Source organism: Catharus ustulatus, chromosome 2 (assembly GCF_009819885.2).
Source record: "Catharus ustulatus isolate bCatUst1 chromosome 2, bCatUst1.pri.v2, whole genome shotgun sequence".
NCBI lineage: Eukaryota > Metazoa > Chordata > Aves > Passeriformes > Turdidae > Catharus > Catharus ustulatus.
The window spans coordinates 16,374,012-16,398,800 of NC_046222.1; the positions used below are offsets into that span (position 1 = coordinate 16,374,012).

Consider the following 24,789-nt stretch of genomic DNA (forward strand, 5'->3'; position numbering starts at 1 on the left):
ACCCCCCAGCCCCCTTCAGCCACCCCTGTGCCCCCAGCTCACCCCACAAACCACCATTCTACCACCCGGGTGCCATCCACATCCAGCCCTAATCTCCAGTGCCCTCAAGTCCTCACCCGTATCTCCCTTCAGCTCCACGGCCCGCGTTCCCAGACCCACAAACAACGCCCCAGACTGCTATCGCTGTAGCTTCCCAGCCCTTCCCCACTTTCTCAGCCCAATTAAACCCCTGGCTCTGCCCGCAGCCTCTCCATTTCCCAGCCCCGTGCTTCACCCCACAGCTCCCCATTCACCCCCATCCCGATCGCACCGATCCCGAATCTCCCGCCGCCCGATCACGTGATCCCCCGATCGCCGCTTCCCGCTCCCGCCCCGGTTCAGTCCCGGGCCCGCCGCGGTGCCTGACGGGACACACGGCCCGCGGGCAGCGCCGCGCCGCGGCCCCGCGCGGGCGGAGCTCAGGAGCCGTCTGTGCCCTTCCCGGAACACCGCGAGGCCGTGGCGGAAAGGGACGGGCGGGGGCAAGGCGGCGGCCCAGCAGCACTAACAGTGCCGGTATTACAGTGCGAGGTAGCTAGTGCTGCTGACGGGGGGGGGGCTACACACCCCGCTGCGGGCCTAGAAATAAGAGCCAGTCCCTAGCCGGGCCAGCTCACCGGTTTTATGCGCCCGAAGTGGCGCGTCCGGCAGCTGTTCCGCTCCTCCCCTACCCTGATTGGCCGCCCGGGCAGCGCCGCGCCCAGCGATTGGCCCACGCTGCGGCAGCTTGCCGCTGATTGGCGGACGGCGGCGGAAAGAGCTGGCCGCTAGGGGGCGGGGCAAGATGGCGGCTGTGCTGGAGGTGGAGGTTGGCGGCCCCGTTGAGCGTGAGGTGGAGGAGGTGCGGGGGACGGGGCCGGGCTAGGGGGAACCGGGTAGGGCAGGGGAGGCGGGGACGGGCTGCGGAGTGGGGAGCAGGAGCGGTGTGGGGTGCTCTGTGAAGGGGAGGCGCAGCGGACGTGGGGCCTGGGGGACGCGGGGTCCGGGGGAGCGGGGTGGGGATGTGCGCTGAGGAGCTTGGAGGGTCCCTGGAATGGGACAGCGGCGGCTCTGGGTCACTCTGAGCTTGTAGGTGTTCGGGGCAAGGGGGTGTGGGGAGTGTTAGGGCTGGGGGAGTTCTTTGGTGTAGGAGGACATTGAGGGTCCCGAGCCAGGTGGCACTGGGAGCTTTGAAGGGCCCTTTGGGCAGGGGACAGTGCGGGCCCTGGGGCAGCAGGGCAGGGATGGAGGCTCAGCTGTTGTTCCCATGCTGGCTTTTAAATGTTCCTGGGCATGAAAAGCTACAAAACTGGGGAAAAAAAAATCTGTCTGGAAAGATGGAATTGGAAGCAGGGTGGGTGCGTCTGTCACAGTGTGTGTGCCATTTTCTGACACTTCTGCCCCGGGCTTTGCAGTGGTTCTTCACCGTCCCCTGTGCTTCATGCTTGGGAGTTTTTCTTCCACCTGTAGAGAGCCAGGAGAACCTGGTTCCATCCTGTCTGCACTGTGGGAGCAGCAGCACAGGGGTCATAAGTCACTTAGCTGGTACAGTCAGGTATTCTTCTGTGCCTTTCCTCAAGCATTGGTGGTGTGGCTTAAAAATTCTCAGATGGTGATAATGGTTTTGGAGAAGATTCCTGTCAGGGCCAAGTTGTGGAGATTCCCTAGGGTATGGCAGAGCTCTGGGAGCTTGTCCCTCCTCCTTGTGCGCTGTGTTGCTCCCAGAGAGTGGTGAGCTGAGGTGATGGGAGGATGAAACCACAGATCAGTCACTCTTGAGTTGCTACTGCTTTTATTTTAAGATACTCCTTGGTGACTTTGTATGTAAAAAAGTGGAAGATCCAATTGTCTGCTTCTCAGAAGTGAAATTCCCACTTTTCATTCCATCAGGGGCTGACAGAGAGGGCATCACAAGGAGGCAGTGAATGAGGAGGTGCATATAGGACTGTACTTCTCCCTGTGATTCCACAAATTGTTGGTGCAAAACCTATCTGCTTGTGTTGTCCTGAGGTCTTGGCAGCTCTGTGGGCAGAGCAGGTTGCTGATGAGCCACTCATGGTGGGGATCTGAAAGCAGTTTGACATTCCACCAGAATAAAGCCAAGTGTCCCATGGCCCTGGCTCTGCCTGTGGGGAGGCAAAGGTTTACTTTCCAGTTATGCAAATATTTGATCAGTTGGGACACTTCCGCTCCCCCCTCCTTCTTGCTGTGTCTTATGAGCATAAAAAGAGCAGAATTGAGGTTCTAAAATCTCTTCAGACTTTCACTAAAGAATATGCCTCATCCCAACCTGCCTTGGTTGGACTTACAGTGCTTTATCTCTTACAGTGCTAAATCTCTGTAAAGAGATTTATCTTCCCCTTATTTCAGGTTATTCCTGGTAGGTGCTGGGAGACAAAGACTGAGGTTGGGGCAATGAGAAAAGTGAGATCAGGGCTGTTGGTTGCCCTGGAGCTTTGAATTGAAATCAGCAGCTGCTTATTCTCCACCTGCAAGACTTTCTTCTTGCCTCCTTCGGAGATTTAGAGCATAAGTAGATTACAGCTCACTGTGGCATGTATGTTTGTCCAGAGATCCTCCCAGCTCCCTGGGCTGTGAGGAACATGTGGCTCCAGCTTGGATGTTACCCATATCAACAACCTTTGTGTTTTTCTAGAGGGAGTTGTTCTGTGACTGTCCCAGTGGTGGGGATTACAGGTTTGTGGAGGATTTGGGGCATCAGCCTCTGCAGAAAACCAGGGAGTGGCATGAGGCTCTTCCAAAGGCCATGATACCACGTCTGAGGAGAGGATTAGACTTTAGTCCTAGATATCCAGTTTCTCCTAGTCATGACCAGAGGAGGCTGAGGTTTGTGAGAGGATCATGATTTACAAAGGAGACAGAGAGCAGAAGAGTTGTTCTTAATTCCTTTTTTTTTTTTAAAAAAAAAAAAAAGTTTGTCTGAGAGCTGTAGCTGGTTGCACACTGAGTCCTGTGTTGGTGTAGCAGCTGGAGGATGCTGAAGCAGGAGTAGGCTGGTGCTCAACACATGGTAGAGCTGATCGTCAGCTGCTTCAGTCACCCTAAATGTTCTTGTCAAACTGCTCTTGGTAAAGGGAGATTTAGAGGTTCTTTTACCTAGCTGTTTGAGTTAGAAAGAGATCCAAAAGGCTCAAAAACTGCATATTAAAATCAGTCAACCCCAAACTACAAGTGGAATGAATGCCTGCTAGCAAGAGCAGGTGCTTCCTTCATCATTGCTGTACATTTTTAGCCCCATCCCAAAACTTCTGTGCTAAGAGAGTGCAGATCAAGGAGGAGTTAACTGGCAGGTCTGACTCAGGGTGGCTGCTCTGCCAAGTCCTGTCTGACAGTCATCAGATCCCTCCCAACATCCCTTCTGTCACGTCTTGGCCCCCCCTTAATAAAGTTATTTCAGGAGCTTGGAGCTCTGGGGAATCTGGTAAAACTCAGTCCTCGTAATTGAGAGAAAATTGTGTCCAGGGCCATGGATCCCTGGTTGGTTTGGGTGCATGGCTCAGAAGAAGCCTGCTCTGAGCAGTGCCAGGAGTATTTCCACAGGGTTTGGGGCTGAGGCAGCTTGAATGCATTTGCTGGAAGAATTTGGAGATTCAGGGAAGATGCCGACAGAAAGAGGCTGGTAAATATCCCAGTCTCTAAGAAGGGACCAGCACTGTGGATGGAGTGGCTACTGGTGTGGTACAGAGGAGTTAACTGTAAAGGAATGAGAATTATTGCTGGGGTTGGAAGGTGCTTGTCAAATGTCTTCATCCAGCAAGAGTGGGGGCAGAGCCTGGGAGGAGCGGGGGTCTTGTGGGGGAAGGCAGTGGGAGCACCCAGGTGACTCCCAGAGCATGTGGAGGGATTGACCAGCTCCCTGTGCTGGAACCAACAAGCACCAGGAGTTCCTCAGCTTCTCCTGTGTGCAGTGACTAGCAAACATTTTAAAATCTCCCTTTTTCCTGTTTATTTGGAGCAGTTCTTGCTCCAAATTACACCACAGCTACTGAACTAATGGATCTGGATGTGGCTGCTTTAGGAGCAGAGGTACTTGAGGAATCTGGTCGATACAAACACCTGTCTTGGTGTTAGGTTGTCACCCCCTTCTCTTGGCTTCTGACCAGTGAACAAGTCAGTGAGCTCCAACAAGGATTTTCATGGCTTTAGATTTTGCATCCTGAAGAAACACTTCAGGACTTGTTTCTCAAGGGCTGAATTTCTCGCAGGTGTTGCTCTGGGGTGAAGCTCAGCAGATGTTCCACATCAGGCAGACAGATTGCTGCCGTGTGTTTTTTCCTACCTTCTCTCCCTGGGGAATAATTAGGTGCCACAGAGGAAAGGAGGCAGCTGTGCATCCTCTGCTGAGCCTGGCTGTGATCAGAGCTTCTGCCTGGGAGACACCTGTGTGCTGGTGGTGGTGATCAGGCAGGTGAGGTGGCTGCTGCCCCAGCATAAAGGTTGGATCCAAGCCTGTGGCCGTGTACCTAGTGGGGTGAGGCGGAACTTGTTCCTGTGCACACATCTCCAGTGTGTGCAGGAAAGAGTGATAACAGTCCATGCTATGGCTTATTTCCAACCTTCATCTCCAGCACTTCAGCAATTCTGGAGCGTCTCCAGCACTGTGAGGATTTGGAAACCCCATGTGTTTGTATGTTCCCAGCCCAGATGAGCTGCCCTTGATTTAATCTGAGTTTGTATTCCATCAAGAAAAGGTGATGGGAAGAGCTGTGGGATTGTCAGTGAGCCCATGGGGGGACATGACTGGTGCAGGAGGCTTCTCAGCAGTTAGGTGAAGATATTGAGAGAAGGTTTTGCCCAGAGAAGCTGTGAACTCCCCATCCCTGGAGGTGTTCAAGGGCAGATTGGATGGTGCTTGGAGCAACCTGTTCTAGTGGAGCTGTCCCCACAGGAGGAGGGTCGGAGTAAAATGAGCTCTAAAGTCTCTCCAACTCTAAGCATTCCATGGTTCTATGATTCTATGTAAAGATCAAGGTGAAAGCAGAAATGCAGTGTTGAAACTCCCCTTACTCCTACCCTGTCCAGAAGTGAGAGTTTTCACACCTGGAGAAGATGGCATACCACTATCCATTGTCGATCATCAATAATAACAGCAGCTCCCTTTGCTCTCAGTAGCTCCTGCCTGTGATGTTGGGAGGACTTTCCAATTATCTCAGCAAAGCAAGGCCTAAATCTTTCTTTTACTGTGATTTTGAAATGTCTTTGGCACTGATTTGTTGCTGGTGTGTGACATACTGCCCCCTGTCCTGCAGCCTAGTGAGATTTTGGGCTCCTACCTCTGGTGAGAGCATTGGCTTCACTGGGATCACCACTCTGTGCCCTGAGGCACCTGGCTGGGTTGTGAATGTGGGATTTAAACCAGTTGTCAGGTTCTGGTAACATGGGATGGTGGACAGAGCCTCAGCTCCCATAAAATATGGGGGTGTAAGTGGCAGAGGAGCAGCGGGAGTTGCTGCTCTTCCTGGGAGGATGAAGGACAGCTCTGGGCTGTGCTAGCACTGTGGGCATGTCGAGGTTTCTTATTTAAAGCATCTCAATGCAGAGGTTCACAGCAGCTGATTTCATGAGTGTTTTTTTTTTCTCCCTAGGTCGATCTTTCACACTTGTCCCCAGAGGAGAGATGGAGGTGAGTGTTTTGGGAGCTGATTTGGTGCATGCAACTCAGCTGAGCTCCTGCTACTGACCAGAGCTAGCAGCAGCACAGCCTGTGATCACAGTGGGGCAGGAAAGGGTCACCATTTTTTGATGGGGAGGAAGTATGAACTGCCTTAAAAGGCAATAATATTTTTTTTTCTTTTAAACTGCTGCTAAAGATAGAATCACGGAGTAGTTTAGGTTGCAAAAGCCTTCAGAGATCGTAGAGTCCAACCACTCCCCTAGCACTGCTGAGGTCATTGAACTGGGAGAAACTAAACCATGTCCCCAGCTGCCACATCTACATGTCTGTTCAATCCCTTCAGGGATGGGGACTCTACCACTGCCCTGGGCAGCCTGTGACTGGGCTGGACACCTCTTTCTGTGAGGAAATGTTCCAAATATCCATCCTAAACCTCCCCTGGCAGAACCTGAGGCCATTTTCTCTTGTCCCATCACTTATTACCTGGAAGATGAGCCCAACCCCTGCTTGGGTCCACCCTCCTGTCAGGGCCTTGTAGAGAGCAAGAGGATCTCCCCCAAACCTCCTTTTGTCCAAGCTGAGCACCTCCAGCTCCCTCAGCCATTCCTCACCAGAGTTACGATCTTGACCCTTCTCCAGCTCTTTACCCTTCTCTGGACACCCTCCAGCCCTTCCATGTCTGTCTTACAGTAAGGGGCATGAAAAATTCCTCTTTTTCCCTTAGCCAAAGCAGTTCAATCCAGATGCTTACTGAAAATCACAGTCAGACTGGACTCTCAGTATTGCACCAGCACAGGCTGGGGGCTGACTTGCTGGAGCAGCTTTTTGGAAAAGGGGCTCTGTGTCCTGGTGGACAACAAGCTGTCCCTGTGGGCCAAGGAGGCTAATGGGATCCTGGGATGCATTTGGAATAGCTTTGCCAGCAAGTCAGGGCAGGTGATCCTGCCCCTCTGCTCAGCCCTGGTGAGGCACATCTGGAGTGCTGTGTCCAGTTTGGGGCTCCTCAGTCCAAGAGAGACAGGGAGCTCCTGGAGTGGGTCCTGGAGGTTACAGAGATGATGAAGGGATGGAGCACCTCTCGTATGAGGAAAGGCTGAGGGAGCTGGGGCTGCTCAAGAGGAGATGACTGAGAGGGAACCTCATCAGTGTCTGTCAGTGCCTGCAGGGAGGGGTCAGAGCATGGACCAGGCTCTGCTCAGTGGGGCCCAGCAATGGGACAAGAGGCAACAGGCAGAAACGGATCCATGTTCTTCTGAACATGAGAAAGAACTTCTTTCCTGTGCAGGAACTGAGCACTAGAACAGATTGCTCAGAAAGGGTGTGGAGTTCCCTCACTGGAGATACTCCAGAACCATCTGGATGCAATCTTGTGGTATGTGCCCTGAGCGGGGAGGTTGGACCAGATAACTCACTGTGGTGCCTTCCAACCTGATTTTGTGATTCTGTGTTAGTTTCTAGAGAATGACTTAAAATCAGAGAGTTTGGCATATTTGTTAGGTTTGGATTTTTTTTTTCTCTAATTTCTTGAACAGTATTATCACCTAGAGACCAAGACATGAGGATGTCACAGCTCTTAATTCCACCTTATTTTTTGATCCAACAGTACAAGCTGGGCAAAGAAGCCCCAGGTGTCTGGCAAATATCAGTCTGGAAATCACTTGTTCCAGAATGTTCAGGGTGGAGAGAAGCAATTTGCTGGGGTTTGGGGATTTTGCCAGATGTCAGCTGTTCTCCCCACACTCCACCCTGACCCTTCCAGCCTTTCCCTTGTCGGACAAGAGGGAGAACAGTGTTAGTGGTTCCAAAACTGAGGGCTGAGGGTTTGGTGTTAAGGATTAGCACACACTTTGGGTCAAACAGTTGCAATGTACTCTAGAAAAAAGCTGCTTGATGAGGAAGGTTGAGAGAGATGACCCCACTGGTGGTCCCTTCTGACCTTGCCCACTCTGGGATTGTGAGTTATGTTGACTGTGCACTCCATGTTCTTTAGTCCAGGTACATCAGTGGGAGTTCTCCACCTCCTTCACGCTTAGATGGGCAAAGTGTTGTTCTTGGCTTTCACAGCGTAGAAAATGAGCTGGTCCCAGAGCAGCCTTTTGTCCCTTCCCCTCTGGATTGTTCACAGGCACAATACTTAGTGCTGTTTTACCATCTGGTCTTCCTGGCTCTCCTGAGGTGTTTGCACTCTGTGCCAGCGTGCTCTTCAGCCGCCTTTTCCTGCTTGTTGCAGGGTGGAGCACGTACGGATGCACGCCAAGCACCGTGGGCACGAGGCGATGCACGCCGAAATGGTCCTCATCCTCATCGCCACACTTGTGGTGGCACAGCTCCTCCTGGTCCAGTGGAAACAGCGGCACCCTCGCTCCTACAATGTAAGTTCCCCCCACAGCTGCATGAGAGCGTTGAGGGATGCCCTCCTTTCGCTGATGAGGAAAGCGTTCCTGGTTTTCCTGTTGTCCAGTGTTGTGATTCCATTGTTCTCCCAGCACGTGGGGGATTCTAGCTGGGGGTGAGGATGGGTGAAGGCCTTGGATTTCTGTTGGAAGTGATGCAAAGAACTTGGTGTGACATAGTGCTTTAGCATCAGAGATGGACAAGCAGGTCCTGGGGGTTTTCCTGAGGGAAGCTGCATTTTATGTAGCTTCCTTGGGGGTTTCTTGCTGCTGGCAGCCTGGGTTTGATGGTTCCTGCAGCACTCAGCTGAGCAGCCCTGCCACTTGCTGATGTCACCAGCTTGTCTGGGTCTGTTAGTTACTTGAAGCAGCTTCACTCTGATTTCCTAATAATAACAATAACAATAATAATATTATATATTTAATGTTTCCAGGTAATACCTGTAGTCCTCTGTGAACTTTAAACCAAACCTGTTTGCTTATTTTCCTCCAGCAGCAGTGGAGAGAGCTCGGATGCACAGCTGTAGATCCTTTTGGGAAGAGGCTGTAGTGCAGAGCCAAAACCTTCATGCCTTGTGTAATAACCTGTCTGAGGTGTCTGGTTGCAGGATTGGGACCCTGGGAAGATGAAGGTTTATATAGCTGCCTTATAACAATTAGTTGTGTGGATCATCTTCTGTACATTCCTCTGGAGATGATTCCTCTGTGTTCTCCTGCCAGCTGTACCTTTTGGTACCAAAAATCACGTGGCTGCTGCCTCTGACTCCCTCACAAAATCATGGAACTGTTTGGGTTGGAAAAGCCCTCTTGAGATAATTGAGTCCAACTGTTCCTTCTGAATTGCTAAGCCCTGCACTAAACCATATTCTCAAATGCCACGTCCACATAGCTTTTAAATCCCTCCAGAGATGGTGATTCCATCACTGCCCCTGGCAGCCTGTGCCAGGGTTTCACCACCCTTTCTGGGAAGAAATTTTCCCAATATGCAACCTTAACCTTCTCTTGCAAAACTTGAGGCTTTTTCCTAATGTCCTGTCACTTTTTACCTGAGAGCACAGACTGAGCCCCACTTGGCTATAACCTCTTTTCAGGCAGATGAAAAGAGCAAGAAAGTGCTCCCTGAGCTTTCTTTTCTCCAGGCTGAGCCTCCCCAGCTCCCTCAGTTGCTCTCTATCTGACTCGTGTGCTGAGCTTTGAGCTCTTCTTTGGGTGCCACAGGTCAAACCTCCCCGGGTTCCTGATGCAGTTCAGGGTCATTTGATGCAGGCAGGAGAATGGCTGCCACAGCTGGCAGGGTGTTTCTGATGTTTGAGGAGCAGAGAACCAGCTCCCAATGCCTTTCCTCTGTTCCTGCAGATGGTGACCCTCTTCCAGATGTGGGTAGTGCCTCTGTATTTCACTATCAAGCTGAACTGGTGGCGGTTCCTGGTGATCTGGGTGCTCTTCTCAGCAGTCACAGCTTTTGTCACCTTCCGGGCAACTCGAAAGCCTCTGGTACAGACAACACCCAGGTTTGTCTGCTGTTCCTGGGGAAATTCCCCAGCCCCAGGGTAATCATTCCAAGGATCTCTTTCCAGTTTCCCTGCTACAGATGTGTGTTAAGCTTTTCACTCTGAGAGTGTGAGAGCCCTGCTTTATGTGAAAGGGTGTGAATCACTTGACTGGCTGCTGGCAGCCAGCCCAGTATTCCTGCTACCTGGGTGGAGGGTGGAAAGGTGGATTCCACGTGGGCCAGTGTCCTTACTCAAGGCATTCCCAGCATGCAGCACACTTCCTTAAGCCTTTGGAGATCATGAGAGTTCTAGTTTGGAAGTCAAGACTGTGAGCAGCCTGTGACAGGTTGAATTAGGAATGTAAAGCTCTTGCCCACGTCTAGGGATAGGTGAATTGTCTGCCAAAACACAACAGGTGTGAAAAATAAAACTCTTCAGATGATTGGCACACTTCCATTCAGGAGAAAATGAAGTAATTAAACTCTTTTCATTCTTTACAGGCTGGTTTATAAATGGTTTCTGCTAATATACAAGATCAGCTATGCTACTGGGATCGTGGGGTACATGGCTGTCATGTTTACGCTTTTTGGTCTTAACTTATTATTCAGGTGAGAGAATCTTTCAGCTCCCGTTCCTGGGGCAATGGGTGGAACACACCTTTGGCTATTACTTTGGTAAAACAGTTTACTTGGCAATCTGATTAATGGGGCCAAAGAGATTGTTGAGCCCTTTCACTCCTGGGAGGGTCAGAGATGAGGTGCTGGTACCTGAACTGGTCTGGGCTGCTGCAGAGCCCTCCTTCCAGCTCACTTGTTGGCAGCTCCCCCAGCTCTGTGGTGTCCAGCCTGGGGGCAGCAGTGGCTTTTTTTTTTTTTTTTTTTTTTTTTTTTTTCCTTTTTTTGCTATACTGCAAGAAGCAGCCAATCCATGGGTGGTGGTAGAGGGCTCTAGCCCCTTCATCATTAGAGAAGTCAAATACTTTTCTGGAATAATACATTCTCTGGAATATGATTAGAGTGGCTTTGCTCTCAAAAAAACCCTGTTGATGGTTTTTCTGTTGTAGAATCAAACCAGAAGATGCCATGGACTTTGGCATCTCCCTCCTCTTCTATGGTCTTTACTACGGAGTGCTGGAACGGGACTTTGCTGAGATGTGTGCAGATTACATGGCCTCAACCATCGGGGTGAGTTCATGATGGACTGTCTCAGGCCAGAGTTGTGCCCCATATCGGGGGACTTGAAACATATTGGTCTCAGCAGCAGCTTTAGCTTCCCTCAAATTGGAATTCCCCACCCCGCTCAAGGAAGGGTCCCTAATGTAACAAGTTGCTCTGAAATCCTTCCTGAAGAGCACAGCCTCTGAAGGGTCCCATCTCCAGGACAAGAAGTTCTTCCCTGTGAAGGTGGTGAGGCTCTGACACAGATTGTGCAGAGAAGCTGTGGCTGCCCCATCCCTTAGAAGTGTTTCAGGCCAGATTGGATGAGATTTGTAACAACTTGGATTAGTGGAAGGTGTCCCTACCCATGGAAGGAGGTTGGAACTGGGTGATCCTCAAGGCATTCTCTGATTCTGTGGAGAAGGAAGGATCTGTTTAGCCCTGCTAAACTGACAGGTATTTCTTTTCCTGGGCCTTTAAAATCTCCAGTGCCAACAAACACTCCCATTTCTTGCACCACTTTGCTTGCATTGACTTATGACCTGCAGTCACCAGGGAAGGATTCACACTGTGGGCTCCCTTCCTTCCTTCTCCTTGCTGCAACTTCAGCTGTCCCTGTGGACAGAGGACGCAGTGGCCTGAAATCTGTAGCCCATTCACCTGGTATCAAAATAACTGACTCCACCAAAAATACATGACCTAGGACACCAGCGGAGTAGATCATGTTTCTTCTTTGCAGCAGCTGTTTAGGGTCTTGGACTTTGTGTTTCCTTCTTTCTGAACTTTCTGCTGCTGCTCCTTGAAGTTCTGCTCCAGCCCCTGGCCTGCCACACTTAGGACACCTTGGCACAGCTCAGGTCTCTCTTAAATTCTCAGGGCTCGGTTGGATGCTCAGAGCAAAGGTGTGCCAGAGGCATGTTATGCTGATGATACTAAACAGGAGGAGCTGTGACCTCCTTGAAGAGAGACCTGGAAAGATGAGAGCTGGGCAAGCACCAACTGTGTGAAATTTAACAGGGGCATGCCAGATTCCCCACCTGGGATGGTGTAATTGTGGTTATAGGTACAAATTTGGGAACAGGAGTTTGGAGAGAGTTCTGTGAACGGGATTAGGGAATTTGGGTTGACAACAAGTTGAATATGAGTCAGTAGTGTGTCCTGGCAGCTAAAAGGGGCCAGCTGTGTCCTGGGGTTCATCAGGCACAGCATCACTGTGTGGCCAGGGGAGGTGGTTGTCCAACAACAAGCCACGAGAAAATTGAGTGAAGCTGAATCAGGAGATATGCAGGTTGGATATGGGATAAAGGTTATTTACCCAGAGGGAACAGGCTCCCCAGGGACATGTTCAAGTCTGCCAGAGCTCAGAGTCCCTTAGTCATATGGTTTAGCTTTAGGTAGTGTGGTGGAACACTCATTCACACAATGATCCTGAAGGGTCTCTCACAGCTGGAGCGTGGGAGAATGGGACCTGGCTTTGTGCCCACACTTCCTGTGCTGTGTCAGTCCTGTGCTGAGCCAGCAGGCTTGGAAATGGAGAGGGGTGGCTGATCTGTGCTTTGCTGAATGAGTGTCAGGGACCTGCAGGGCTGGAGGTGAGGGCTGTATCTGACTATCAGCCCAAGGTTGTTGTTTTGGGTCAAAGCCATGACCTCCAGCTTCTCCTGCTCTCTCCCCCAGTCTCTGCCCTGGGTGCATGGCCCTGGCAGGCAGCTGAAAACCCATCTGGCTGTTGGGGAGCAAAGAGGGGTTGCCCCTCAACATGTGGAGGGGTTGCATGGGGCTGGGATGTGATGGGCCACTGCATCACTGAGCAGCTGTCCTGTTGTAGTTGTCTCCCACAGCCGGACCTGTAACAAGGTTTTTAAGCCCCCAAGGCCAAGGCTGGACTCCTGGGGCTCTGACCCTAGCCCTCCTTAGAGCTTAGCTGTGCCACCGTGGGTGTGGGACACGTGCCCTGCCACTGTCACCGCTCTCCCTCTGCTCTGCCCTCGCTCAGTTCTACAGCGCCTCAGGGATGCCCACCAAGCACCTCTCCGACAGCGTCTGTGCCGTCTGTGGCCAGCAGATCTTCGTGGATGTCAATGAGGAAGGGATCATCGAGAACACCTACCGCCTCTCCTGCAACCACGTGTATCCTTCTCTGCAGGTGCCAGCCTCCTGCCTCATTGGTCCCACGCTGGGGTGGGCAGCAGGGAGCTCCTGCCCCATGGCCTCTCTCACACTGCGTGAAGAAATGCCTGTTGTGGGGACTTGGGCTGTCCGGCTGAATTTGCGTGTGATCTGTGCCTGTGTCATTACTGACTTGCATGGGAGGAGGTGTCCCTGAAATTACTTTGTCACCACTCAGAAATGGTGTCTCCTCTTCCTTCTCCCCAGCTACCTCAGCTAAGCCATGGAGCTGAACCTCAGTTTTTACCTGCTTTTGACAAATCTGCTGTGACCCATCTGCCTGGCAGTGCCCTGGCAGATGTTCTGGGAGAAGTGATGGTGTGAGGTCAGGTTATAAGGCATCCCTGCTCCATGCCACACTGACCTGTCATCAGAGATTCATCACAGTGGGTCCCAAATGTCCATAAGGAAGAAGTGGGAAGAAGTGGGGAAACACTGCTGGCCCTCCTATGGAAACAGCTCCCTGATCCAGCATAGCTGCTCTGGCCACAGCCCAGCAGCTTTCTCCTCCAGAAGTCCTCCAGGATTTCCAGCACGCTGGAGTCATTCAGCCCTTCCTGTCAGCTGATTGATGGGAAGTGGGTTTTGAAACTGGTAGTCCTGGTTAGTGCTCAGCTGGGGCAGCGAGTCGGTTTTTCCCCCGTGGTGATTCAGTGTGGAGATGGGATGTCCTCTGGCACTGTGTGTTACTCCCTGCGAGGTGATTTCCAAACTGAGCCTGAGCAAAGGTCATGCTGGCAAAACTCAGAGCCTAAATTTAACTCTTGGGAACTGTTGGTGAGATTTATGGCTGACACTCTGCAAGGGCCTGGGACTGCAGCAGCTTGGGGTGGTGTGGCTGCCAGAGGAGCTGGTTGGTGCTCCTGGTAGTCCTTGGGGGTGGCAGCTGGCTGGGCACTCCTGCATCGATGGCTCTAGGGCTGACAAGAAAGTTACTCCTGTTGCTGCTCCCTGGCATGTTTGAGCAGCAGAGATATTCTGGGGAAAGTTTATTCACTCAGTGACACCCCTGCCGTTGCAGAGTCAGCTGCAGCCACCTCATGTTTTCCTGTAACTGCTCCAGATTATGCTCAGGTTGTGCAAATCCTTGTGACAGAGCATAGCAGGTACCAGCAAGCCACACCCTTACAGAGAAATTCCTTAAATGTTAATCTCCAGGAAGCCTTTGAAGGCTTCCAAAATGCATGCATTTCGCAGAGCTCTCCCAGGCTATCCACCTTCCCAGTGCTTGGGCACCATCACTGAAGAGTTTCAATCTCCCTGGTGCCCATGCATTCGTCAGGGCCTTCATACTGCCACTCTGACTCCGTCCTGCTGCCCCATGAACTCCTTCCGCTGTCCCTGGAAGCTGCTGCACCTTCTAGGAAAGGGTTGTGGTTGTGCAATACCCCGTTATCACATGGTGGGATGTTTCCATGGCTCTGGGGGCGCTTCCTTGGGCTTGGTGGTTTCCTCCACACTGAGCTGTGTATCCCCCTCTTCCAGTTCCCCTTAACATGCCACTCCTCAGGTTTCACGAGTTCTGCATCCGGGGCTGGTGCATTGTCGGGAAGAAGCAGACGTGTCCATACTGCAAAGAGAAGGTGGATCTCAAGAGGATGTTCAGTAATCCGTATCCTTTCTCCTGCTGGAAGCCAGCACTTTGGGAAGGGAAGCAGTGGGTAGAGCACACAAGGGGTGAAAGGCTTGCCTGGCACCCTGAGTAGATTGCTGCAGCGTGTGGCTGTGGCAGAGACCCTGCAACACCCAAGGCAAGCCTGGCCACAGCTTTCCCTCCATGAGGACCCATGTCTGTCCTTCCCTGGCTGCTTGTCCATCCCTCCCTGGGCACCTCTGTTCTTTGTCCCTGCTTTGGGGCACCTTTGGGTGGTTTCTGGGTGGGCCATGCTCCTCTCATCCATTTCCTCACAGCTCTTTAACTCCTTCCTGCCCAGCTGGGAGAGGCCACATGTCATGTATGGGCAACTGCTGGACTGGCTGCGCTACTTGGTGGCCTGGCAGCCAGTGATCATCGCACTGGTCCAGGGAATCAACTACATCCTCGGGCTGGAGTAAGGGCAGGCGCTGGGGAGCTGCGGAACCACGAGAGGACATTGCCACCGGGGATGCTGGCTTTGCTCCGTCACCTCTCAGGACCTTGGCCACCCACAAGGACAGCAACATCAGGGCCCCTCCTGCCGGGGCTAGGGGAGGATTTTTTTAAAAAGCAATTATTTTAATGAGCATATTTAAAACTTTCTATTGCAGCCAAAAAGAGACACTTGTCCCCTTTCCCTGCCGCTCTCTGGCCCTTTGCAGTGCCCTGCTGGGCTGAGCTTTGGGCTGGGGGCTGTTCTCCAGCTCACTCCTGCCACTCTGTCAGGGGAAGCCGTGGGGAGAAGGCTTTGCCAGCTCCAATACCAGCACTCTGGATCAGCCTTGCTGGCAGCGAGGATGGGATATGGAGGCTCTGGAGGAGAGGCTGGAGCCCAGCACCCTGAAGGAGGGGATGGAAGGTCATCTGGCTACTCCCAGCTGCCAGGTCTGCTCTGGGCACCATGAGTATGCCAGCAGGAACCAAGCTGCTCTCTGGTGTGGTGATAGTGGGCTCTGCCTCGGGGAACCCTTTTGTATGCTCCCAAATTTTCTGTGTTTCTCCCTGGAGTCCAGAGGTGTCCCCTGACTGCTCAGGGGGGCTCAGCCAAGGCATGGAGCGGGGCCGGTGCTGTTCCTCTCTGTGCCCTTTCGGGTGACGGTAACGGTACGTCAAGAGCAGCCAAGAGCGGGTGCCCCTGCCCCAGGGCGCGGGTCCGCCCTCACTGGGTATTGCTCTTGGCACTGGAATAAAAGGGATGGAGTGAAGGTCGGGCTGGTGCTGGTGTTTCCCTGCCCCAGCGTTACTCCATGACATCCTACTGGTCATGCTGGTAGGAGCCATGCCGAAGTCCTGCTGGTGCTAGTGGCCTCGGGCTCAATTCTGGTAGTGGGTGGGGGCAAAGTCCCCAGTCCCAGGCCAGCGGTGATATTTTGGCATGTGGAGACTTGAGTCGTATTCCCTGAGGGTACGGGGGTATGGTGGAGGGTTACAAGGCAGCTCCTGGCTCAGGGGATTTGGGAAGTGGCCACAGTGGTGGCATGGGTGTGGGTGCTGCGTCGCCTGTGTTCCCCCCTGGGAAACCCCAGCACCGTGCTGCATTCTCTGAGTTTTCTTTTGGGTGAAACCACATTGCAGTGTTGTGCCAAACACCGAAATAAGAGCCCTGGAAACGGAGATGCTGCCCTGGGTTTTTCTTGATCGTCTTCCCTGCTGCAGGGTAGGGCCATGGTTCCTCCTTTCATCTCTCCCAGGGGAAGGATATTGTGTGGGTGATGACCAAGCACCCATCTGCATTCTGTCTTTCACCCTATAGCACCCTGAGCTGATTGGTGGTGGTGGGAGCAGGAAGGTGGCAGAAGAGCTGGGTGCTGCCATGGATGCTGCCTCTGGCTCATCACTGTCCACTGGACACCTGTGGTTGCTGTGGGGAAGATGCAGCCACTGGCCTCATCTCAGCAGGAGGGTGGGAACATACTGCATTTGTCAGCTCTCCAAGATAACTGTTCCCACCACCTTCCTGCTCTGCTGGGAAGGAATAACAAAACTCACTGGGAGTTTAGGGACTTTTTCCCAAGCCTTGCCAGGGCCTGTGACTCAGGTGGCTGCTTCTGCCCTATTGCTGTGCCCACGCTGGCTCCCAGCCTTGGTGCTGCTGGGGAGTGGGGTGTGGGATATGGTCCCTGGTTTTGTAACCAGTGGGTTGTCAAAACCATGTCTGCTGTCAAAGAGCTGGCTCTAGGGGGACTGCTGTGGGACGCAGGAGATTGCTTCTTGCAGCCAAGAACTAAAGCTCCGGGGGTTTCTATCTGCTAAGCTGTTGTCCTGCACCAGCTGGGACACCCAGGGGCCAGCACCCTGGCTCCTCCAGCCAGTGTCATACTCAGTCTCCTGGGGGCTTCACCCATCTTCCTCCTGTGCAGACCTGCCTTGTCCCTGATCCCAAAGCATCGGGGAGCAAACCAGCATGCTCAGAATCTTGTGACACTCGGCCACAGCCCCATGTGCTGGACACTGGGAACCCCACTGTGCTCCACTCCTCCATCCCTGGGGTGCCCATGGATGCTCCCCCGGGGGCGGGGGATGGCATGGGATGCCGATCATGGGAAGGGACGCCTGAGGGATGTGTATCCCCAGGTGCAGACGACACAGAGCACAGGGTGACATGTCGGCACAGGAGCCAGCGACACACATCGGCGCCCAGGTGAGGTCCCGGTGCGGTGCCGTCGCGCCACGTGGCCGAGGCCGAGGGCGGCTCCCGGTGAGTCACGGCGCTGCCTCTCGCCCCTCCCCGGGCCGCCTCATAAAGCGCCGCGGTGCCGAGCTCCGGCCGTGTCTGAGCCACGGGCTCTGCTCTCGTATGTACCGCAGCGCTGCGCGGACAGCCTTGGGGGGCACCGGCCGCGACTGCAGGGACCCCGGGAGGAGGATGCTGGGGGGTACGGGACTAGCCCGGGCTCGGGGGGTGCTGGGTGGGTACGAAGGTACGGCATCGTCGACCTGGGGTGGGCATACTGTGGATACCAGCTGGGAGGATGCTGAGAGGACGGGACCATCCCAGGCTCCTGGGGAGCATCCCTGTGTGCCCAGCACTGAGCTCCATTTTTGTCTGCAGAGCGCCTGGGACGTCCTGCCTGGATCTTCTTGCTCTGCTGGGGTCTGGCCGCTTGCTGCACAGGTAAGTAGGATTACTGGGGGGCCGGGGAGCCCAAGGTGAATCCTGGGCTCTACGCCCCTTAAGAGGCTTGTTCAAGGGTCTTGGGATGAGCAGTGCCCCTGTCCCTTTATGGGGCCCTGCTTCCTCCCCCACTATAAATATGTGGGGTCTTGGAGGTCACCCTTGATCTCCCGCCTCACCCTACTCTGCTCCCCAAGATGCCATGGCCTTGCAGCTGCCCAGAATCACCGTCCTGCGGATACCAGCAGAGCTCCCTCGCCCAGGTGAGAGACCCTCGGGGCCATGGCAGAACCTAAGGGTGAGGAGGCTGCAATGGGGGCCAGCTCCTGTGCCAGCCTCCAGCAGACACAAGGTGAATCCTCCACCCACAGCCAAGTTTTTGGGGTGCTGATGAGGTGGAGGAATGTTCCCCTTAGTTGGGGAGGGGGGCTGTGCCTGTGCCTGGGGGGCACTGGGCACCCTTGCAGCCCCCCTGACCTTCACACCCTGTCCGGCTGCAGGCGAGAACGTGACTGTGTCGTGCGAGGCATGGAGTGAGCTTCCAGAGCTGACACTGCTCTACTGGCTGGAGAACGGCTCCTTCGTGGAGAGCCTGCACCCAGACGGGGCTGTGCGTGAGGGGACAGTGCAGTGAGTACGGGGACAGGAGGCCTGGGGATCGGTGACAGTGGGGCAGCCCCAGTTGGGGCAGTGCCCCCCGTTGGGGCAGGGCCCCCCGTTGGGGCAGGGCCCCTGGGTCTGCCTGTCTGGAGTGGGCACTGACTGGTCCCTGCTGGGTTCACAGAGAGGAGCTGCAGGGCTCAGGGTGGGCTCTGCACCGTGATCTGCACTTCAACTCTTTCGACAGCCAGCACCTGCACACCAACTTCACCTGCGTGCTGCTCAGTCCCCTCGGTGTCGATACCAGGGAGGTGCGATGGCCGTCCCCAGCACCAGCCCCTGTCACTGGGAAGAGTGGGGACCTGGGCTGAGATGGGGGAGCAGCTCCCGTGCTGGGTGCTGGGTGAGCACCCTGCAGTGCAGCTCCCTGCTCAACCCCACAACACTGCATTCACATGTGACACCTCCAGGGAGGCCTGTCTGTAACCTGCTTTGGGGACTGCATGGCCCCACATGTGCTGGCACCACTGCGAGTGGGGCTCCTGGTGCCCCAAGCCGAGTCAGGAGTGCTGCCTGGGAACCAGCCCTGCCCATAGCTGGGACCCCAGAGTTCATTAAAGTACAGCAAGGCTGCCCAGTGTCACCTGCATCCTGGGGATGGTGCTGCCCAGGGGTGTAGAGGGCACCTGTGGGATGAGGAGGGAGGGAGAGGAGGTAGTCCTGGTGCCCGTGAAGGGCAGGATCCATTCCTGACCCCCTTCCTGCCTGGCAGAGGGCTGGAGAGCCACAGTCAGTCCCAGTTCTGCCCAGCACAATGGCTGTGCCCTGCCCTGGAGGAGTGGGGGGGTCGGGTGGAGAAGCCCTGGGGTGCTGGCAGTCCAGAAGTTGGGTCCATCACATGCCTCTCTGAACCTGGGGGGGTTGGAGCTGTTCCTCAGCATGGCGTTGCTGAGTCCCATCTGCTGCTCCATGGGGCAGCCCCCATTACTATCTTGTGCTGGCAGGACCCCTGGTCTTGGATGCCAGTCCCCTTCTTGTTCCCTCAGGTGCTTGTTGGGGTGTGTGACCTCCCTGGGCTGTAGGACAGGCTAGGGGAGCAGATCCTGAACCCCTTGAGCAACCCCTGGGCTATGGGCATCACACTTCAGGATACTCAGAATGTGGGAGGGATAGGGATGGGGGGGTTGGAGAAGCCTCCAGATGCAGCCCCCATGAGCTGCCCTTGGCCCAGGGAGCTACAGAAGCCACCTGGGGACACCCCAGTTCCACAGTGACTCTTAGGAGCGAGGGGAAGTCAAACAGTGGAGCAGCCACCTGGCCAGAGACCTGCCTAAGGCAGCCCTGCTGCACCTCCTAGCCCAATTAATTCCAGCCTCCATTCCTGGGGGAGCCTCTCACAGACTCCACACACAGCTGCATCCTGACACCACAGCTGCCACTCAGCAAAGGCCTCTGCCAGGCTCAGCCAATGTCCTGGGGGCAGTGGCACTACGGCCAGGCTGAGCTGGGGGCAGATACCCGTCCTGCAAGACCCTATGTGGGTATCTCCGTGTCCCCTCTCCTGTCCTGCTGTCCCCATGATGCTGGTGGCTCCATCCCCAGTCCCTTCTCCTTGCTGCAGTGTGATGGCAGCAGCACACTCCTCTCTGCACAGCATGGCAGGACTGGGTGCCATCTCGGGCCACGCTGCATCGTGCCGAGTTGCTCTGACCTGGGGTTTGCAGTGGGGTCTGTGGGCAGCAAAGTGTGATAGCGTGGCACAAGGCCATGTGTGACTGTGGCATGCCCCCCACCCACGACCAAGATCAAGACCTCCCTGTCCTGGCAGAGCTGATGGGATGAGACCATTCCCTGGCACGAGTCTGTGTGGCCCAGAAGTGGGAGAGACTCTCCTGTGGGGACATCACCTCTCACAAAATCACAGTCGTAGGTGCTGAGCACAGTTGGAAAAAGCTGGAAGAGGGTGATGTCAGCAACCTCAAACATCTGGAAAAGCAGAATGAGGACTTCCTTGTCCTCATGGAACAAGTCCTTGGTAGGGAGACTTTAGTAGGTGTCCATTATGAGGATGACATCCCAGTTGAAGGCCAGAGTGCCCGTTCTCTAGAGTGAGGTGGAGCAGCCAACATGGATGGGCTGGTGGCACTGGGATGCTCCCGTGGACACAGTAGCAGCTAAGAAGGTGGGGGCCATGTCCAACACCATCTCCTTGATGAGGTGGAGGTCTTGCTGGTGTGGGGGGCTGCCAGTGGCCAGGGTCCTGGCCAGCAGATGCTCCGTGGTGGGCAGAGCCACCTTGAGGGAAGCTTCCAGATGCTGTGGTGCTGCGGACAGGGAAGCAACTGGCTGCTCTGCAAGTGGCTGGGGAGGAGTGGCAGTAGGAGCAAGGTCAGGTCATAGAGGGCTGGGAAGGGCTGCTGAGAGACAGGGCAGGCTGGGGGAAGCACCCCAGCTGCATCACAGGGCAGAATCCCTCCTTAACACATCCCAGAACTGATCCAGACATTGATGCCAGCACCAGCTGAGACCTGCCCTCCTGTATCACCCACCTGGAGCAATCCCACTGGGATCCCAGCCAGCAGCATATCCTGAGCCTCTGGGTGTATGGGTGCAGGGCGCTCCTGGCCTGGGATGTGATGCTTGCCCCAGTCCCCATCATGCTGCTGACGACAGTGTAGGCTCAGGTCAGCAGCAACACCTCTCCCTGGGGACCCCGGTCTGCACAGCAGGGCACAGCACACTTGGAGGTTCAGAGACAAAGCAGGGGGACCATGGGGCTAATGCTCATGACACTGGGATGGCAGCCTGCAGCTAGGTTCCAAGCCAAAGTGAACCCCCAAGACTTTATCACTCGTGTGGTTCAGCCACCTCTGACTCCTCCCATGCTGGCAGCAGTGACTTGGCCATGCTCACCCATCAGGAGCAGGGTCCACCCCAGAGGAGGGGCACCATCAGCCAGCAGGGAGATGGACAATAGCCAGATATGGGGGGATATCCATGGGTGATGAGAGTTGGAGGTGTTGGGGACATTGAGGAGGAGGATTTGCACAAAGGATTTGCTGTAGTGTGGGAAGTGCAAGCAGCACTATCCATGGTTGAAGGCAGGAGTCCAGCTGGGGGAACCCTGGTGAGGAGAAGGAGACACTGTCCCCTTGGAGCACCTGGGATGAGGAGTAAGCTCTGGTGTGAGGAGAGTCTGGCCAGGGCAGCCCTGGAGGCCGAGGAGGAAGGGAAAGTGAAACCACAATCCTCTATGCTCGCCTTACTGTAAATTAGTTTGGTTCTTGTTAGGGGCTGCTTCTGCTTACTGTGACCTGTGGATGTGTCCGTGTGGAAGTAGGACGCCTCAAAGCATCACTGACCGTGGGCGTGTCCATGCTGCAGCAGGAGCACCTCTGAAGAGAATGTGACCCAAGAATTAGCCCACACTGGAGAAGGTACAACTTGAAGTGTCTGTGGCTGTGCTGGAGGTCATGCTGAAACACCTCAAAGTGTGTGGCCATGCATAAACCCCCAACAGAGCTGGTACACCTCTGGAGGCACTGTAGCCATGCAGAAGGCCAAACTAGACCAGGTATATGCCCCATCCCTGGAAAGGTTCAGTGTTGGATGGGGCCTGGAGAGCAACCTGGTCCAGTGGAAGGTGTCCCTGCTCATGGCAGGGGGTTCAAACAAGATGAGCTTTAAGGTCCCTCCCAGCCCAAACCATTCTATGATTCGGATTCTATGAACATTTGTGGACTTTTTATGGGCATTTTATGGGTATTTCATGGGAGTGGTCCATTGACTAAGGGAATGGTATCTGTGCATGATAGCTAAGGGAGGGAAGGGACTGGTGGGTATTGGATACCACAGGACCTGAGCAGGATGTACATGGCATAGAATAAGGGATGGACAATGTATTGTGTTGGGCAGAAAAGTTCTATTTCTTCCCTGGGGCTGTGGTTTGGATTTTTGCTGGAGGGAACATTGATAAACCAGGGATGTTTCAGTCAATGCTGAGCATCAAGGCCTTTGGTGCTCCTCATGCTGCCCTACCAGCAGGTAGGGTGGGGGTGTGAAAGGAGTTGGAAAGGGGCGCATGGCCAGGACATTGGACCCCAGCTGACCCCAGACATTTTCCCAGCCACAGCTTGTCATGGTGAGCAGTAAAACTGGGGGAGGCTGGTCTGGGGAGTGTAGAAACAGGAAAGTTGTAAAGACAAATCCCTGGCTTTAAGCCAGGTATCACCAACAGAATTTTGGGGGTTTTGATTATGGGATGGTTTAGATGGCAACAAGCCTACTGGTGACAGACTGGGTATATGTGGGAAAGGATCTTTGTGCAGGAGTTAGAGGGGTGTGTTGAGTGAGCCTTAAATTGGATTTGAAGGGGGAAGGGGATAAGAACCAGGTCACTTGAGATAAGCCTGGGAGCGGCTTGACACTGTTCTAAGGATGGTGTGTTAGTGAGGTCATTCAGGCTACCATTTCAGTAGACATAGGAAATGGAGATCCCTGAAGCAGCAAGAATGCAAGTGTTTTATTGATGTGCTAGAAACCATGGAAGCTCCTGAGAATGGTCAGAACTAGAGCTTCTCTCCCCAAAAAGGCATTGGGATTGATAACCCAACTAAAGTGCATCTGCTCCAGTGCTTGCAGTGTGGGCAGTGAACAGGAGATCCTGGAGGAGGAAAACAATGGCATAGTTGCCATCACAAAGACATGTTGGGATGACTGGCACCACTGGAATGGTGCAATGGATGGTGGTGAACTCTTCAGAAGGGACAGGCAAGGAATGAGAGGTGGTGGGGTAGTCCTGTATATGAATGAGGGAGTGTTTTGACTGTCTAGAGCTTGACAGTGGTGATGCAACTGTCGAGTGTTGGTGGTCTGCCAACAGGGCAGATATCCAGGTGGGAGCTGGGTACAGATCACCCAACCAAGGACCAAGATGCAGACAAGAAGTCTCATGATGGCCAGCCCTTGTCTTCATGGGGGCTTCAACACACTAGACATCTGCTGAAAATATAATCCCACAATGGTGGGAGGCCATCCTGGGCACAGTGACCTTGAAAGGATAGAGTTTTGGATTCTTGGAGCAGTAAGGAGGGGAGTCAGTGGAACTGCCACCTTGGACTCCCTGAGAGCAGACTTTGGCCTGTTCAAGGGCCTGGTTGACAGAGTCCCTTGGAGGCTGTCTTGAAGGGCAAAGGACCCCAGGAAGGCTGGATGTGCTATAAGAAGAAACATTTGAGGCACAGGAGCAGGCTATACTGAAAGAAGAGCCAGAGGGAGAAGAACTTTGTCTGGAACTCAGAGTAAAAATGAGAGTTTATGACATTTGAAAGAAACGGCAGCAAGTCAGGAAAACAACAAGGATGTCATGAGGTTATGCAGAGAGAAAATGAGAAGAGTGGAAGCCTGGCTACTGCTGTAAAAGACAATAAAATAAATGTTTCTATAAATGCATTAACCACAAAACAGGGGTTAAGGAGAATCTCATTTTTTGGATGGCTGTGGAAACCTAGAGACAACAAATGAGGAAAAGTCCCAGGTACCTCGAAAGGTGATGGAGCAGACCATCCTGAGTGCCATCATGTGGCATGTGCAGAACAATCAGGGATCAGGCCCAGCCAACATGGGTTTGTGAAAGGCAAGTTCTGCTTGGCCAACCTGGCTTCTGATGTGATGATGATTCACAAGATGACCTGTTCAGTGGGTGAGTGAAAGGCTGTGGATGTGTCTACCTGGGCTTCAGTAAAGCCTTTGACACCATTTCCCACAGCTTTCTGGAGAAACTGCCTGCTCATGGCTTGCACAAGTTCACTGGTTGCTAGGGAGAAAAAAAATGCCTGAATGGCACCCTAACTCCTCCTGACTGTGGCCAAATGTTCTTACTGTGGTACCAGTATCGGCCATTCCCAGAGGGACCTGGAATATGTAAAGGCAAGACATTGTTTTTGAAAAAGCAGTAAATATATTTTCATTTGAATCACATCAAATTTTAGTCTTTGCTCCTTACATGTACTGTACTAGAGTGCCTTTGCTCCACAGCACATTGAATCATGATTTTTTTTTAGGGTACTCCTACTACATTTCCTTGTGAAGCAGCTTATGAGTTCTTGCAAATAATCTCACTACTTATTCAGGACAGTTATCAGAAATTCTAGTGTTTAGTAGGTACTCTGCTGTGAAAAGAAGGAATGTGAAACATGATACAAAGATGGTGTTTTCCATGCTGGATCAGGGAGAAGCATACAACGTGTTTGAACAGTTGAGAGCCAGTTGTGCCTCTGCTAAGCTATGACAGAAAATTTCACAGAATCACAGAACATCCTGAGTTGGAAGGCACCCACAAGGATGATTGATTCCAGTTCTTGGCCCTGCACAGAACACGCTAACAATCCTACCCTGTGCCTGAGAGCATTGTCCAAATGCTTGCTAAGCTGTGGCAGCCTTGAGGCCATAACCAGTGCCCTGGGGAGCCTGTTCACTGCCTAACCATCTTCTGGGGGAAGAACTTTTTCCTAATATCCAGCCTAAACCTCCCCTGATACATTTTCAGGCCATTCCCTCAGGTCCTGGCCCTGG

The 24,789-nt window shown here is 53.6% G+C and overlaps 2 protein-coding genes across 4 annotated transcripts; both read left to right on the forward strand.

Moving 5' to 3' along the window:
- Nucleotides 1-784: 784 nt before the first annotated feature.
- RNF121 (ring finger protein 121) lies at nt 785-16,115 on the forward strand. Of its 3 annotated transcripts, none has more exons than XM_033053517.1 (9): nt 785-880; nt 5,625-5,662; nt 7,884-8,025; nt 9,403-9,557; nt 10,040-10,147; nt 10,603-10,723; nt 12,693-12,826; nt 14,376-14,477; nt 14,800-16,115. In XM_033053517.1, exons 1-9 carry the CDS (start codon nt 824-826, stop codon nt 14,918-14,920), a joined length of 978 nt encoding a protein of 325 aa, XP_032909408.1. In that variant the 5' UTR covers nt 785-823; the 3' UTR covers nt 14,921-16,115. The 3 variants fall into 3 exon arrangements, with proteins under 3 accessions (XP_032909408.1, XP_032909409.1, XP_032909407.1); XM_033053518.1 differs by having other exon boundaries at nt 797-880; nt 14,777-16,115; XM_033053516.1 differs by having other exon boundaries at nt 806-871.
- A 1,138-nt stretch (nt 16,116-17,253) lies between these two features.
- LOC116993111 (interleukin 18 binding protein) lies at nt 17,254-24,742 on the forward strand. Its single transcript, XM_033053404.1, has 5 exons — nt 17,254-17,377; nt 17,554-17,616; nt 17,814-17,879; nt 18,117-18,246; nt 18,401-24,742. The coding sequence occupies exons 1-5, from the start codon at nt 17,299-17,301 to the stop codon at nt 18,585-18,587; spliced, it is 525 nt and encodes a 174-aa protein (XP_032909295.1). The 5' UTR covers nt 17,254-17,298; the 3' UTR covers nt 18,588-24,742.
- The last annotated feature ends 47 nt before the right edge of the window (nt 24,743-24,789 follow it).

What these genes read in the sequence shown, in the direction of transcription:
- RNF121 (XM_033053517.1), top strand. Translation starts at nt 824, where the DNA reads ATGGCGGCTGTGCTGGAGGTGGAGGTTGGCGGCCCCGTTGAGCGTGAG. An exon ending in TCCCCAGAGGAGAGATGGAG is followed by an intron (nt 5,663 to 7,883) that starts GTGAGTGTTTTG and finishes TGCTTGTTGCAG; the next exon opens with GGTGGAGCACGTACGGATGC. An exon ending in CGCCTCTCCTGCAACCACGT is followed by an intron (nt 12,827 to 14,375) that starts GTATCCTTCTCT and finishes GCCACTCCTCAG; the next exon opens with GTTTCACGAGTTCTGCATCC.
- LOC116993111 (XM_033053404.1), top strand. Translation starts at nt 17,299, where the DNA reads ATGTACCGCAGCGCTGCGCGGACAGCCTTGGGGGGCACCGGCCGCGAC. An exon ending in CGGGAGGAGGATGCTGGGGG is followed by an intron (nt 17,378 to 17,553) that starts GTACGGGACTAG and finishes TTTTGTCTGCAG; the next exon opens with AGCGCCTGGGACGTCCTGCC. An exon ending in GTGCGTGAGGGGACAGTGCA is followed by an intron (nt 18,247 to 18,400) that starts GTGAGTACGGGG and finishes CTGGGTTCACAG; the next exon opens with AGAGGAGCTGCAGGGCTCAG.